The following is a 15,618-nucleotide window of genomic DNA, read 5'->3' on the forward strand; positions in this document are numbered from 1 at the left end:
TGGCCGTAGAACTATGTCATGCATGACTGAAGAATTTAATTTTTGTTCCCCAGTCTTTGTGTTGGCTATTTAGTTATAACTATGCTGGAAAGAAGAACAAATGTTTCTCTTAGAGGTGTCACAAAGTTTTCATGGTATTAGAAAAGTGAAAGGACTATGCGCTGTCTTCAGGAGGTCACCGTAGATTTAGACAGGTCAGGACACACACAGCATTCTTTCTTTCCTGTTATTCAATCCAATCCTTTTGAACTAGATTGTTATTCTTAGGGACACCTTTCCTTGTTTCCAGCTTGACACATCACTCACACACACACACAAAAGGAGGAGCTTTGCCCTCCATCTTTGGAACAATAGATGTAGGTCACTTTCCCCTTGCATCCACACACATCATAGTTAGATAGCTTAGATTCTGTCTGTCTCATCTATACTGTCTAGAATTGAGTTCCATATAATAAAGGACTCTTATTAGTTTTGAATCTGATTAATGGTTCTGTGTAACTTTGTAAGCTTGCTAGCACATTCAGTACCATGTATTAAAACTGGAGGATCCAAACCTTGGAAGATGATTGGAATTGGCTAGCCCAGAGCAATGCACTTCACATAGGAAATGAAATTCCTGTGCTCCTTATAGGACCAGGGAGGCAGAAGCCACTGTTAATGATGAATGCATGCTGGTTCACCCCAGCTGATACTGCAACCACGATTATCTTTTCTGACCTGGCCAAGCTTTCTTCAGTTGCATAAAATCCCAGTGCTGGCAGCTTCAGCTGTTGCTAATATTCCAGCCCCTCTGGAAAATCCATTTCTCCAGCAGTGATCTCAAGCCACCCAACAGATGTTGTATTTGGCACCACCCTGACTGTGGCAGAGATGTACTCATGACTGCAGTGTGGGCTAACCTCAGAGAGGGAGGCAGAATATAGGAGTTATATATTTGGGGAAAAACAGGCCTGACATAGTGCTTGACTCACCTCCTGAGATTTGATCAGCTGTGAGCACCAAGGTATGTGTGCTTCCCTTCTTAACATGTTAATGGCTCAAGAGTTCAGCGGTTTGTAGGCTGTATTGAAAAGGAGGGCTTTCACAGACCCTTGTCTTTGTCTTGGGCTTTGTACATCCCAATTTCCATTTAGCCTGGTAGGATTTCTTACATCTATGTGATCGGAAGGAATGGTATGCTTTAGCTAAATTGGTCTGGTAGGGAAGGTTAGGAAGTGATATGAAAGACCACCTCTACTTGAGAGCTGCTGCCTGTCAGACAATACTGATCTTCACAGACTCTATGAGGCAGATTCATGTTGTTCAATAGAAGTGATGTCATGGTGATGACAACAGTCATTAAATGTTACTTCACAGATGAGTGCAGCAAATACAGGATATCAACGGTAAATACATTAGAGCAGGGGTGTAGAACTCATTTGTTATGAGGGATGGATCTGACATAAATAAGACCTTGTCGGGTCGGGCCATGTGTGTCATATAAAATGTAATTCCAGGTAGCAGAGCTATAAACTGTATAAAGGAAACAGACAAACATAACTAAATATTTTTTTAAAAATACTTAAAATAAACCATGCTTAAAACATTAGCACTCGTTGGCCTTAAAGGTGCTTTCTTTAAAGGGGTAAAAGGATTACTGAAGGAGGATAGGGAAATGGCTGAGAAGCTGAATGCATTTTTTGCCTCAGTCTTCACTGTGGAAGATGAGAAGTGTTTGCCCGCTCCAGAACCACTAATTTTGGAAGGGGGACTGCACCATATGGTATCAGATGCTATAAGCCTGTGTGTCAGCTGGGAGTATTTCTTGCTGACTCCACAGGCCCACAGTATAGTCTTGTTTTTGGGATCCCATGCACCAAGGGCACTTACTAGCAGACCTTGGATGGAGACCTCCATAGTCCTGCCACCTGCTAAGAGAACTTCTGTAAGACAGAGATGTTCTGCCAGGCCTTTGGTTGAGGGCAGCAATAGTTTATCTTTGACTGGCTCCCCCCCCCCCCCCACCGCCCAATGCTTTGTAAATTTTCTCCCCCCACACGCAATATGATGTCTGGTAATCCAGAATGTGCACAGAATAACTCATAGGATGCCATGAGAAGGAGGAGGAGAATAATATAATCTTTATATCAGTCCTCTTTGTTGGAGGGGAGGGTGGTTTTGTTTTTTAAATCCTGGCTCCCCATTAATTGCATTTTTTTGTTTCACTCTTCAGGGTGCTAGCGGTGAAGTGAAGCAGTGAAAATCCACCAAAATGAAAGAGTCCTACACACTTGCACAGGGTGCTGTGATGACGGGCAGCAGCCCCCAGGACAGGTATGGTTAAGGCATAAGGGCAGGAAGGAAGATGGGCAGATGCAGGCAAGATGTGCTTTCCGACTACAATATTTGCTAAACACTGTACAGAACTTTGGGGAGAAGTTCTGAAGATACTACTTTTCCCCTACATGGACATCATCCTCCCATAAAGGAAAAAAAGTTATACTTGATAACTTAGAAAGTATATGTTGTGAATGTTTTGGGACCCCAGTGTTACTGGGGCTGAGTGGAGACTGCATTGCCAGGGAAACCTCCTACCCCCCACCCCCAATATATGCTGATATACATCATTACCCGAGCAGCAGGAACAAGATAGGGAGTGGGACATGTCATGGCACTTCCATTCCTCCTCCTCCTTCTCTTAGGCTTTGCCCTTAACACAGGCAGGCACTGTGCCACCAGAGGGAAGCAAAATGCTTAGCAGCAGGAGCCCTGCAGAAGCGTTTTTTAAAATTCTTCTGTGTCTTGTCACGGAGGGGCCCAAACACAAAAAGTTACAAAACTTGCAAAACACCTTAAGTGCCCCACTTTCCTCTAGAATTTGGCCTCTGCTGTGCCTGGGCTGTGGTTGTGATTACCATCTAGCCCCCTTCTTTACCACAAACATGTGACCTGTTCTCATAGGTTTCAAGGAAGGGTTTTATGGACAGCCACCAGTGGGTGCAGCAAGTGCCTTCCTGCTCTACTCCTTTGTGATGGTGACAGAATGTAGCAAGGGGGAGGAGTCCTGTCAGTTTATAGCCTCCATGCATCCTGACAGCTTACTGTTCAGGCTCCTAATTTGCATTTAATTTGCCGATCTTTGTACCAATAAATGGTATGGTCCAGCTGCACACTTTCCTAACCTTCTGAAAAAGGTCTCCTACAGCATTTAACACACTCTTATTTGTTTACTGATCTGGACTTTTATTATTATGTTTATCGATCCCTCACTTTTCTCTCCAATGGGGACCCAAAATGGCTTATCATATTATCCTTCCTTCTTCCATTTTATCCTCACAACCAACCATGTGAGGTAGGTTAGGCTGAGAGTTTGTGACTGGCTCAGTGGCATCCAGCAATCTTCCATAGCACAGTGGGAATTTGAATCGGAGTCTCTTAGACCCTAAGTTGACAGTCTAATCCAGAGGTCCCCAATATGACACCTGTGGGCACCATGGCACTTGCCAGTACCTTTCTTGGTGCCTGACACGTTTTTAGAAAGTGATCAGGGCCGGGTCAGGCTTTTACTCAACAAGCCTTCAAGTTGTCCGTTGGTGATTTTAGGGTGCAACCACAGCACAAAGATCTTCACTACATGATTGAAGATAAGCTGTATGTATGAAATCAAATAGTTTGTAAAAATATGTTCATTTTTTTAAAAATCCCATTAAACAGAACTTCTGCCTGAAATATTTAAGAGTTCATGTAGAGTTATGCATAAGCTAAATCCCTGACATCTTGTGGTTGGCTCTATCTCCCTGTGGCCATTTTGTGGTTGTGTCCACTACCCTGTGTCAGCGTTCCAAAGATGCTTGCAGGCTTTAAAATGTTGGGGACCCCTACTGTAACCAATATTTATCCCAAGTTCTGAAGATGGGTTATTGGAATTGTTCTTTTGGGATGTGAGAACGAGCACTCTAATGATTGCAGGTATGTACATTTCAAAGGAATGTAGATAACTGATATTAATCTCAGTGTTTACATAATCCCACTTGCTTTATGTAGCAAGTGTCCAGTGCTGCTGGATTTCCCTTCTCTCCTCCCCGCTGCGCTGCCATGCAAATGGTAAGTGCCAAGCCATTACTCCCTCCAAAGACACAAACTGGTGCCAGGAAGCTCAGTTCTGTCCGACGTCTGACTGATGTGAGCTTGGGAGTGGCCTTCCTTTATACCCTCTTGTTGGCTGTCCAGAGGCGTTGGTTGGCCACTGTGTGAGACAGGATGCTGGACCAGATGGATTATTCAGATGATCCAGCAGAGCTGTTTTAGGTTTCTTCTCTTCCCTCCCTTCTGGTTTCTGTAACCTGTTTGAAAAACTGTCTTGACTGCAGGCTACAGAAAATAATAAAATGGCAATGGTGGGGAAGTGCTGTGCATTGGAAGAAAACCAGAGCAGCCAGTGAGCCCCCTTTTCTGCAGGGGTCATATGACTTGCTTGGCATCTTCTCCAGGATAGGAGTAGCAATAGAAGATAATTGTGACAACTGAACATCACCCTCTAGTCTAAGGGTCCATCTTAGACCCCATGGATATTCTTTTTTTTATTGCAGGTATAAGGTTGTTTGGCTGATCTTTTTCATACTCGGCCTGGGGACTCTCTTGCCATGGAATTTTTTCATGACAGCTACGATGGTAAGTTCACAAGTGTTGGGAATAATGTTGTCCTCCCCAGGTTAAGAGATTTGCTGAGATGGGTATATCACACTAAAGAATACTAGTGAGCTGCATAAAAGATTTGAGAAATTTAGCCATATGTAGGCTGTATCCATCAGCCCAATGCTCTTTTGAGCATGGAGTTCTGCACAGCATTGATCCCTCCTTCTCTTTTAATAAATGAGCAATTTCTCTTTCAGTAAATGGGCAATACCATATTTTTCGGACCATAAGACGTACTTTTTCCCCAAAAAAAGGGGGGGAAGTGTGTGCGTCTTATGGAGCGAAGGGACGATAGGACGTACCTTCCTCCGGGGGGTGGGATCCGCTGCCTCCGCCTCCGATCCCGGCACTTCCCCCGCACCTGCCTGGCTCCAGCTCTGCTTCCAGCAAGCGCTGGATCGCTCCACGCTGCCCCCACTGCAAACCCAGCGCTTCGCGACCGCTGTCTGCCTGGCTCCAGCTCTGACGCTTACAGCAAGCGCCAGGATCGCGCCCTCTGATCCCGGCGCTTGCTTTAAGCATCAGAGCTGGAGCCAGGCAGACAGGCACGGAGGAAGCACCCGCCCCCTCCGCAAACCCAGCACTTCGCGAGCACCGGTTGCGGAGGGGGGTGGCGTGCTTCCTCCGTGCCTGTCTGCCTGGCTCCAGCTCTGATGCTTAAAGCAAGCGCCGGGATCGGAGGGCGGAGGGAGCGATCCTGGCGCTTGCTGTAAGCTTCAGAGCTGGAGCCAGGCAGACAGGCATGGAGGAAGCACGCTGCCCCCTCCGCAGCCGGCGCTCGCGAAGCGCTGGGTTTGCAGTGGGGGCAGCATGGAGCGATCCCAGCACTTGCTGGAAGCAGAGCTGGAACCAGGCAGGCAGGCGCGGGGGAAGCGCCAGGATCAGAGGTGGAGGCAGCGGATCGCCCCCCAGGAGGAAGGTGCGTCCTATGGTCCAGAGCGTCTTATGGACCGAAAAATACGGTAAGTGGTTCAGCTTGCACTGTAGCCAATAAGTGAAGTCCTAGAAGTTAGTCCATAACCTGAGCACTGTTAAGTCTTCCATATCAGTAGGGCTTAGAAGCAACCAACATAGTCTGGACCAGGACTTTTTTTGTAGGAGGAACTCTTGCATATTAGGCCACACACCCCTGATGTAGCCAGTCTTCCTGGAGCTAACAGTAGGCCCTGTACTAAGAGCCCTGTATGCTCTTGGAGGATTGGCTACATCAGGGGTGTGGCATCATATGCAAAGGAGTTCCTCTTATTAAAAAGCCCTCATCTTGGCTATGTCTATTGCCCTACATGTCTTGCATCTGACAAATTCTAGCTGACTTCTGGTGGCTGAAAGATTGAGGGAGTTGAGAGATGTGGCAAAAGGAGACTTTGGAAAGGGAAGGTGGGACTATTAAGAAATGAAAGATATAGGTGGCCCTTTTTCATGGGTATGATTGAGAAGAGGGGCATTGCACTGATCATGTGATAAATGAATACCAGATGCAATTAACACTGTTCAAGTAATTAGTAGCATAATGCTGCCCAGCTCTTTTGTCAGTGAAGTTTGTTTCCTTCATGTTGTTTTCTCTGACCATTATTCAGTACTTTACCAGCCGCCTGGGGGAATCCCAGAACATATCCTCTGTCGACCGTCTTGCTAATATGAATGTGACAGAGATGGCAGGAGATCCTCCTTTCACGTACTTGCAGTCCATATTCAACAATGTGATGACACTCTGTGCCATGTTGCCTCTACTGATCTTCACCTGCCTCAACTCCTTCATCCATCAGAGGTGAGTTTTCTGCAGCTTCCTCAAAAACGAGTCCCACACTTCCTGTCTCTTCCCTGCTTTGTCCCTACTCCCCTTTCTAGCCCAGCCTTTATCTTTGTAGATTTAGGATCCAGGCCAAACCTAACCTCAGGGGGACTCAGTTCCAAGATATGCCCACAGTGTTTCTTTGGGTTTCTTTTTTACATTTAGCAAGTTGTGGGTGCACAGTTATCTAGACGTAAAAATAAATATTATTATTATCATCAGTATTAGTATTCATAATTAGCATCGTCAATTTAACATCTTTTTGTTCTCAGAGATGTCAGTAATTATTTTACTATTACCTAAAGCAGAACCAAAGCTGACATTTGCCAAGGCAGGTTTGTTCATGTATGAACCAGAAGTCAAACTTATTTCTTTTAGGTCCAAATATTTTTCTATTGGTTTTTTTCACATAGTGGGTGGTGCTTATATATGTAATTAGAAGCCACTGAACCTTGCTAGCTGAAGTATTCGTTTCAAAAAGATGAAACAGTTCATTACATCCAACAACATGATGAAAGATACCCCGAGATCTTTGGAGGGCAAGTAGGGATAAAAAATGCTGATCCCTTCACAGGGATAGCCTAGCTGGGCATTTAGGTTTCTACAGTGAGTTTTCCTCTTCGTTTCTGTTCCTTTTCACATTAGGATACCTCAGCAAGTACGGATCCTTAGCAGCTTAGTTGCCATCTTCTTGGTCTTCATGGTAACAGCTATCCTGGTAAAGGTCTCAATGGAGCCATTGCCTTTCTTCACCATCACTATGATCAAGATAGTCTTCATCAATTGTAAGTAGAGTCCCATGTTGATTTACTTATTTACAGGATTTATGACCCAATCAAAGTCACCAGGTTGGCTAATAACAAAAAATAGAGCCTCTGTTGTTGTGCCTCTAGTATTAATTAGACTATTGATCACATTTTGATATTTTGTGAGCAACAATCTTCATTGTGACAATTTTGCATTTGCCCCATTTGGAGCAACTATCAACTTGCCATTGAATCCTTTCTTTTTTGTTGACTGATATTAGTCATGCAGTTACACAATCCATGGCCAAGTTCTTGTCTATTATAATATCTCTGAGAAACTCCTGCTAAGTTTTAATGGGAGAATCCCACAATTTTATTAGTGACATAATTTATCAGTCATTCTGTAATGGTTATTTATATCTGAACTGTGATTTTATTGTATGCCTCAAGACCTGTGACAAAGGATCTTATTGTTAATAAAGGAAAGGAAAACAAAAGTTAAAACCAAAACTAGAGAGTGTGTGTACAGCAACACAGAAACATCAATTAAAACATAAGGCAGGAAGAAGGGGTCATTGAGGGAATGAATGCCAGACAAAAGAAAGAAAGAAAGAAAGGCTTTCACCTACTGGCAGAAGACAGTGTTAGAATGTTGGTTTGGGAGGGGTGAAAGGAATTATAAAGCCAGTTTACAGTGGTGTCATATAAAGTCTTTCCCTTCTGAGGAACTACAGTCTTTAGCACAAGCTGAAGAAGGTGAGTACTGAGTATGCTATTGCAATACCCCATGCTAAATTTGGGGGGAATGGATATGTCAGAATTCACAGCTGTTCCTTTCCTCACTGAAGGTGTTGCAGGGTCTAGGACACAAATGGAGTCAAAAAGCAAAAAGTTTAACTGCATCTCCAGCTGTTGCTTGCCCAAAGGAAACATAGGAGTGTGTGGAATCATTGGCTCTTCAGTGCATGAACCGTGATGATACACTGCACATACAGCCAATCACCTGTGTATTTCCCTGTGAGCATTCATATGTCTGCCTTTTCTCTTGACAGCTTTTGGTGCCATTCTTCAAGGCAGCCTCTTTGGATTGGCGGGGCTTCTACCTGCTACTTATACAGCTCCTATTATGAGCGGCCAGGGCCTTGCAGGGACATTTGCAGCTTTGGCCATGATCTGTGCTATCGCCAGTGAGTAATCCTCTTTTACTGTGTGGTAATTGCTGTGTAGCTACCTACCACTAGGGGTGTGCCAAGAAGCCTGGTATGTTTTGGATTCAGGTATCTTGAACCTGAAAAATGTTGTTATTTACCAATGTTTCCTCTAAGCTCCACAAATGTTGTGAGCAAAAATTATACCTTGGGGGGCTGGGTGGGGGTGGGCTGGTATCATTAATGTTGTGAGTCTACATTTGACTAGCATGAAAATTAGTTTTTTAAAAGATTATTTCCATAACCTTGTAAAAATCTCAGAATGAATTCTTTAAAACTATATTTTAATAATAATTTAAATATTATAAAATAAAAAAAGAATCAAGTCAAATTCCATGAAAGAAAACATCCTCTTCAGGGATAACCAGGCCTCTGGAGAATAGGTCTACCTGCCCCTTTCCACTATATTGGTAGACCTGGCCTTGGACTGTCACCCAGTGCTGAGCCTTAGAAAACATACTAGTACTTAGGAGAGAAAAAACCTCTTGTCTGCTTTTTTTTTTAGTGAAATGTGAAAATGTCAAGACAGTGTGCAATTGCAATAAAAAAAGACAAACACTGTGCTGGGGATTACTAGGAAGGGAATTGAAAACAAAACAGCCAGTATCATAATGCCCCTGTATAAATTGATGGAATTTGGAATACTGCGTACAATTCTGGTCACCACACTTCAAAAAAGATACTATAGCACTGGAAAAAGTACAGAAAAGGGCAACTAGAATGGTTAAAGGGTTGGAACACTTTCCCTATGAAGAAAGGTTAAAGCACTTGGGGCTTTTTAGCTTGGAGAAATGACAACTGAGGGGTGATACGAGAGGGGTTTACAAGATTATGCATGGAACAGAGAAGGTAGAGAAATTTTTTTTTTTAATATATGAATATATTTATTGTTTTAGTCATTTACATTGAGCTTATCCTTTTTCTCATACAGAGTATACATCTGAATCTCTATCTCCCTTTACAAAGTATTCTTGCTCGGTCCTTTTAGTTTAAATGTTCTTATATCAGTCCATATTGAGGTCTTCTTGCTTCCAAGTAGTACCGTCGTTCTTTAGTCTTCTCCTTCTAGGCCTTATTAAGTCCATTTTCTCTTTCACCTTCATATTCTTGTCACTTCCGAGCTTTTCCTGCCCTGACGATAGGGATGAGAATGTTTTAATACATAGGATTTGATTTCCTATCACATTCATCAATCTATTTTTCTCTTCCCTAATCCCTCCCTCCCTCCCTTGCGTGCTCAACTTTCTAGCCAGGGGCACAAATTAAGAAGCTTCCACCGAATGTCCCGCCGTTGACCTTCTAGTGACCACTTTAAATATGGAAACCATTTCTCCTTTATCCTTTTTGTTTTTGACCCCCATTGTTCATCACGATTAAGCATAGCTATAATGTCCGACTGAACATATTCAGATAAATAATTATGCCAGTTTTGCTCCGTCCATTTGGTTTTATCCTTCCAGCCAAAGGCTATTACAGCCTTGCCAGCTAGCACCATTGCTTTGAATAAATCCAGCCCTTCTTTATTGATTCCGTATTTATTTAATATGCTCCCGAACATTAAATCTAGATCTATCGTTGGTCTTATAGCAAAAAAGTTATGGATATGCTCTATTACCTTTTCCCAAAAGGGTTTAACTTCTGAGCATTCCCACCACATGTGGGAATACCATCCTTTTTTCTTTCCACAGTGCCAACAGTTAGAATTCAAACCCTGGAACATATTGGCTAATGTTGCTGGTGTTCTGTACCATTTTGTGAGGAACTTTAACTCCAGTTCTCTAAATTTATGCATTTTGAGCTGATGTATACCTTTCTTGAGACTGTCAAATACATTATCTGCTAAGTTGGTTTCAGAGCTCCATTTTTTTTAACTAAATTTTTTATCTCCTCCTTATCCGTCGTCATTTTCCTATATATCCTTCCTACTGTCCCTTTCTTTGTTTTTATCATCCCTTTTAACAACTCCTCCATTGGTTCTCCTTCAGTCACCAATCTGTCTTCTATTGTCTTCCTAATTCTGTTATATAATCCTGTTATTTTCAGCCAATATTTCCTACCTATTTCATCGTATAGCGTTTGCAATGGTTTGAGTGTCTGCCCAACTAACATATCTTGTAGCTTGTTATACCCTTTTTTACTGAGTAATCTCCACCATCCTTTATCGTCATTCTTTTCATCCAAGGCCTCTAATGGGGTTTGTTTAGATGTTCCCTTTAACCATTTTAATTGCCATTTTCTCCAAATCATTAGTGCTGTTTTCCTCGGTCCTGTTTCTAATATGTTAACTTTGATCTTGCTTCCAGTGAAAACCCCTAAATTCCCTATTCCATTATTTGCCTCATTCTCTACTCTTACCCACTTCCTCTCCCTTTCCTCTCCTATTTCCATTAATGCTTTTAATTGAAATGACTCATAATAACTCCTCAGATCTGGGGCCCCCCAACCCATGTTTGTATTATGCGCATATATGAAATGCCTTGAAACTCTACTTTTTTTGCTACCAAATATCCATTCTTTTATTTTCGCGTTCCAACTATCGAGTTTTTGTTTTTTAATTTCTAAAGGTATCGTTTGGAATAAGTACAATAGTTTCGAAGTCCAAAACATTTTCGCTATATTAATCTTGGTTGTTATGTTTGACATCTTCTTGCCCCATCTCTTCATATCTTTTACTATCGTACTCCATATTCTGTTATAATTCTTTTCTACCAACTTTTTAACATTTTTGACTAAGTCTATTCCTAAATATCTGATTTTCTTGACCCCTAGTCCTATCCCCGTTCGTTCATGAATCTCTTTCCTTTCCTCTTTTTTTACATTAATGTACATTATTTCTGATTTTGCCATATTGATTTTTAGTCCTGAGTTTGATTCAAAGTCCTCTAATATAATCTGTATCTCCTTTACTGCTTCTTTTGGATTAACCATGACTATAATCAGATCGTCTGCAAACAAGTTCAACTTAATTTCTTCCTTGCCTAAATGACATCCTTCAATTCTCCCCGAGTTTCTAAGACGTTGGGCTAACTGTTCCATTGCCATTATGAAGAAAAAGGGGGAGATCGGGCATCCCTGCCTAACTCCCCTCTGGATTGCAAATTGTGCTGTGTGTTCTCCATTAAGTCTAACTACAGCTGTACCTTCTCTATATATCTCCTTAAATGCCCTTATTGTTGATTGACTTATCCCATATTTATCCATAACTGTCCACAAAAAATTATGTGACAATGTATCAAAGGCTTTATAAACATCTAACTTCAATAACGCCAATTTCCCGGACTTGTTATGGCTCAAGACATTTATTATGTTTCGGATTGGATGTGCAATGTTCCTGCCTTCTACAAAACCATATTGATCTTCCTTTATAACTTTTTGTATAATATTTTTAAGCCTATTGGCCATTACTTTGGCAAAAATTTTATAATCCTGATTCAATAGGCTAATTGGTCTGTATGATCCTACTTCTTGAGGATCTTTTTGGGGTTTTAAAATCACTGTGATTTCTGCCTTTCTCCATGTGTCTGGAGCTATGCCCCCTTTAAGTATATTATTAAATACTTCTTGCAATTCTGGTACTAATATTTCTCTCATTTCCTTATAAAATTCTGCTGAGAATCCATCCAGTCCAGGAGATTTTCCTACCTTTAAACTATCTATCACTCTTTCAATCTCTTGTCTTGTTATATTGTCCTCTAATCCTCTCTGCTCTGTATCTGTCAACCTTACTCCTATCTCTTCTTGAAAATCCTTCACTCCTTTTTCTCCATATAAGTCTTTATAAAAAGTCTCAAATGCTGCTTTTATTTCCTCTGAATTCTGTGTTAGCTTTTTATCCACTCTGATACTTCTCACACTTTGCCTTTGTTTCTTATTTTTTAGAAAATTTGCTAGTCTCTTAGCTGAGTTAAGAGTATTTCTCTGGTATTCATTTTTTACCATGACCTGTTTCCTCCATAATGCCATAGAGTCTAGATCATCTAGTTTTTTCTGTAAATCCCTAATTAACTTGTGTCTAATGGGGCAAAACTTCTGAACTTGGTCTTTTTGCAGTTTACCTAATTCTTGAAGCCTGCCTTCTCTGTCTGCATACCATTTTTTCTTTATCTCCTTTTCTTTCATAATACATTGTCCTCTGATCACCGCCTTAGCTGCGTCCCATAAGATATTTGTTCCCACTGTACCTCTATTCTCTTGAAAGAATAGCTTCGTTTGTTCCATAATATGTTTTTTATCCTTATCCTTAACCATAACCATATTATTGTATCTCCATATTCTTTTGGTTTGCTTATATGTTGTTTTAAATTCTACACTTATCGGGGCATGATCCGATATCCATATTGGGTGGGTAATAACTTTTTTAATTTCCCAGTTGCATGTTCTATTAATTAATACATAATCTAAACATGAAGTCGTTTTATATCTCCCTGAGAAGTATGTGGGTTCAGGTACCAATTTAAGAGCTTTATATACTTCAATAAAGTTCCATTGTCTCCAATTTATTATTTTATCCTTATTAACATCCTTATTAAAGTCACCCGCTAATATCACCTCCCCTTCAATAAATTTACTAGCTTTTTTTAGAACTTTTAATAAAAAGGTTTTCTGTCCTGTATTTGGAGCATATATATTTATCAATGATGTTAACCTATTTTCAATCAAACACTTAACCATGACAAATCTCCCTTCAGCATCTCTTATCACCTCTATTGTTCTTATATCATACCTTTTATGAGTTAGGATTGCTACCCCCCTTGCTTTATTTGATCCCCGTGCCTCTGCCAAAATTTCCCAATTTGGGTCACTAATCAAGGGTCTTTTATCTCTTTTAGATTTATGAGTTTCCTGGAGCCAAACTATGTCTATATTTTGTTGTTTAAGGAATCTAGAGAGCTTGTATCTCTTTAAGTCTGATCCCAAGCCATTGACATTCAGTGTCAGCATCCTTAATGTTTTATCCATATTTAGATCGAAAACTACCATTCTTTTGTACCCCTGGCTGAATACCTAGTTTACTTTTGTACCCCTTCCCATTCCCAAATACCTCTTCCCTCCCCTTCCCCATCTCTCCCCCCCCTTGGTGTAGAGCCATAGACTGAGGATGATCACTCATCCCTTCTCTACACCTTGAGCAAGCGCACTCCCCCCCCTCCCGGGTTATGTTACTACTTATTTAACCATTTTGTTTTTATTTGGATACTTCCCTTAATATGTCTCAGTCTCGAGACAGTCTTATCCTTTTCTCCGATCGAGTGGATGCTCCTTCCCCTGGGTCCTGCTCCTGTGACTGGGGTTGGTGAGGTTCCTCCGTAAGCATTGGTTCACTGCTCCTCTCATCTGCTCCCAATGTCTTTAATAGCTCCCGTGCCTCTTCAGGGTGCCGTGCACAAAGTCTTCTTCCATCCTGGTAGATAACTAAAGACGCTGGATATGCCCAGCTAAATTTAATGCCGCTTTGATTAAGTTTCTGTGCATAGGGTTTCATTTGAGACCTTTGGTGTAATGTTTCTTTACAAAAGTCTTCTTTCACATAAACTTTTCTGCCTTTAAAAGTTAAGTCTTTGGCTTTTTTAAGTGTTTTGAGGACTCTTTGCTGCAGTTTCTCTCTTGCTAGTTTCATTATAACTGGGCGGGGCGCCCCGCCCTGCCTTCTTGCTTGAAGTCTGTGAGCACGTTCTACTTCTTCTAGTTGTATCTCCATGCCCTGGTCTAATAACAAATCCACCAGTGTTTGCTCTAAATCGCAAGACTTAACTTCTTCTGAAATGCCAAAGAAGATAACATTCTTCCTCCTGCTTCGGTCTGAAAGTTCTGTGGATTGTTTTTTCAAAAGGTCAATTTCCCCTTTATTTTGCAGTGAAAGAGCCTTTGCCTCTGTCGCAATACCAGCGACTGTCTTAAGTTCTGCGCCTAAGCTCTGCATCTGTGTTGTTAAATCAGCCAACGTTGCATGTACTTTAGCTTGAGAATCAAGCATTAAAGTTTGGAACTGTGCTAATTGCTCTGAGAGGCTTTTCACAGTGACCGACATGTTATCTCAGCTTCCTCAGCCTCCCCTCCTTTTCTTTGATATTATTGCTTATTTAAGCTTACTTATCTTTAAGCCACTTATCTTTTCACTCTGCTCCTCCTTATGTTAGACGTCTCGCAGCCAGTTTCGATGGCTCCCGCTTTTAATTACGTTCTTTTACAGCTTGTATCTTTGTTTTCTTAGGGAGAGTGGGGACGAGGCGTCCGAGTCCTAGCGCGTGCGCATTGCTCTTCCTGTAGTTTTGAGAAGGTAGAGAAATAAGTACTTTTCTCCCTTTCTCACAGTACAAGAACTCTTGGGCATTTAATGAAATTGCCGAGCAGTAGGGTTAGAATGGATAAAAGGAAGCACTTCTTCACCCAAAGAGTGGTTAACACATGGAATTCACTGCCACAGGAGGTGGTGGCAGCTATATGCATAGATGGCTTCAAGAGGGGATTGGATAAACATGTGGAGCAGAGGTCCATCAGTGACTATTAGCCACAAGGTATAGATGGAACTCTCTGTCTGGGGCAAGTGATGCTCTGAGAGCCAGTTTGGTGTAGTGGTTAAGTGCATGGACTCTTATCTGGGAGAACCGGGTTTGATTCCCCACTCCTCCACTTGCACCTGCTGGAATGGCCTTGGGTCAGCCATAGCTCTGGCAGAGGTTGTCCTTGAAAGGGCAGCTGCTGAGAGTCCTCTCAGCCCCACCCATCTCAGAGGGTGTCTGTTGTGGGGGGAGAAGATATAGGAGATTGTAAGCCACTCTGAGTCTCTGATTCAGGGAGAAGGGCGGGGTATAAATCTGCAATTCTTCTTCTTGGTACTTGGAGGGGGCAACAGTGTGAGGGCTTCTAATATCCTGGCCCCACTGATGGGCCTCCTGATGGCACCTGTGGTTTTTTTTGTGACTGTGTGACAGAGTGTTGGACTGGGTAGGCCATTGGCCTGATCCAGCATGGCTTCTCTTATGTTCTTAACCAGCATTACATGTCAAGTATAACCAGGGCTTTTTTTGAGCAGGAACACAGTTCCAGCTGGCTCGGTGTCAGGGTGTGTGGCCTAATATGCAAATGAGTTCTTGCTGAACTTTTTAAAACAAAAAGCCCCATGTGAAACAATTCTGACATCAGGGGTGTGGCCTAATATGCAAGTGACATCAGGGGGTGTGGCCAGCTGGTTTTTTCT

At 42.0% G+C, this 15,618-nt stretch overlaps 1 protein-coding gene across 1 annotated transcript in view; it reads left to right on the forward strand.

Annotated features, from left to right (window-relative positions):
* The window catches only part of SLC29A1 (solute carrier family 29 member 1 (Augustine blood group)), a 79,972-nt gene that overhangs the window by 51,843 nt on the left and 12,511 nt on the right, over positions 1–15,618 (forward strand). Inside the window, exons 2-6 of the mRNA XM_060244698.1 lie at positions 2,213–2,313; positions 4,569–4,650; positions 6,252–6,442; positions 7,112–7,251; positions 8,265–8,399. Of these exons, the coding sequence (XP_060100681.1) occupies positions 2,252–2,313; positions 4,569–4,650; positions 6,252–6,442; positions 7,112–7,251; positions 8,265–8,399 (610 nt within the window). The 5' untranslated portion in view covers positions 2,213–2,251. The remainder of the gene's footprint in view (positions 1–2,212; positions 2,314–4,568; positions 4,651–6,251; positions 6,443–7,111; positions 7,252–8,264; positions 8,400–15,618) is intronic.

This window comes from Heteronotia binoei, chromosome 1 (assembly GCF_032191835.1).
Source record: "Heteronotia binoei isolate CCM8104 ecotype False Entrance Well chromosome 1, APGP_CSIRO_Hbin_v1, whole genome shotgun sequence".
Classification (NCBI taxonomy): domain Eukaryota; kingdom Metazoa; phylum Chordata; class Lepidosauria; order Squamata; family Gekkonidae; genus Heteronotia; species Heteronotia binoei.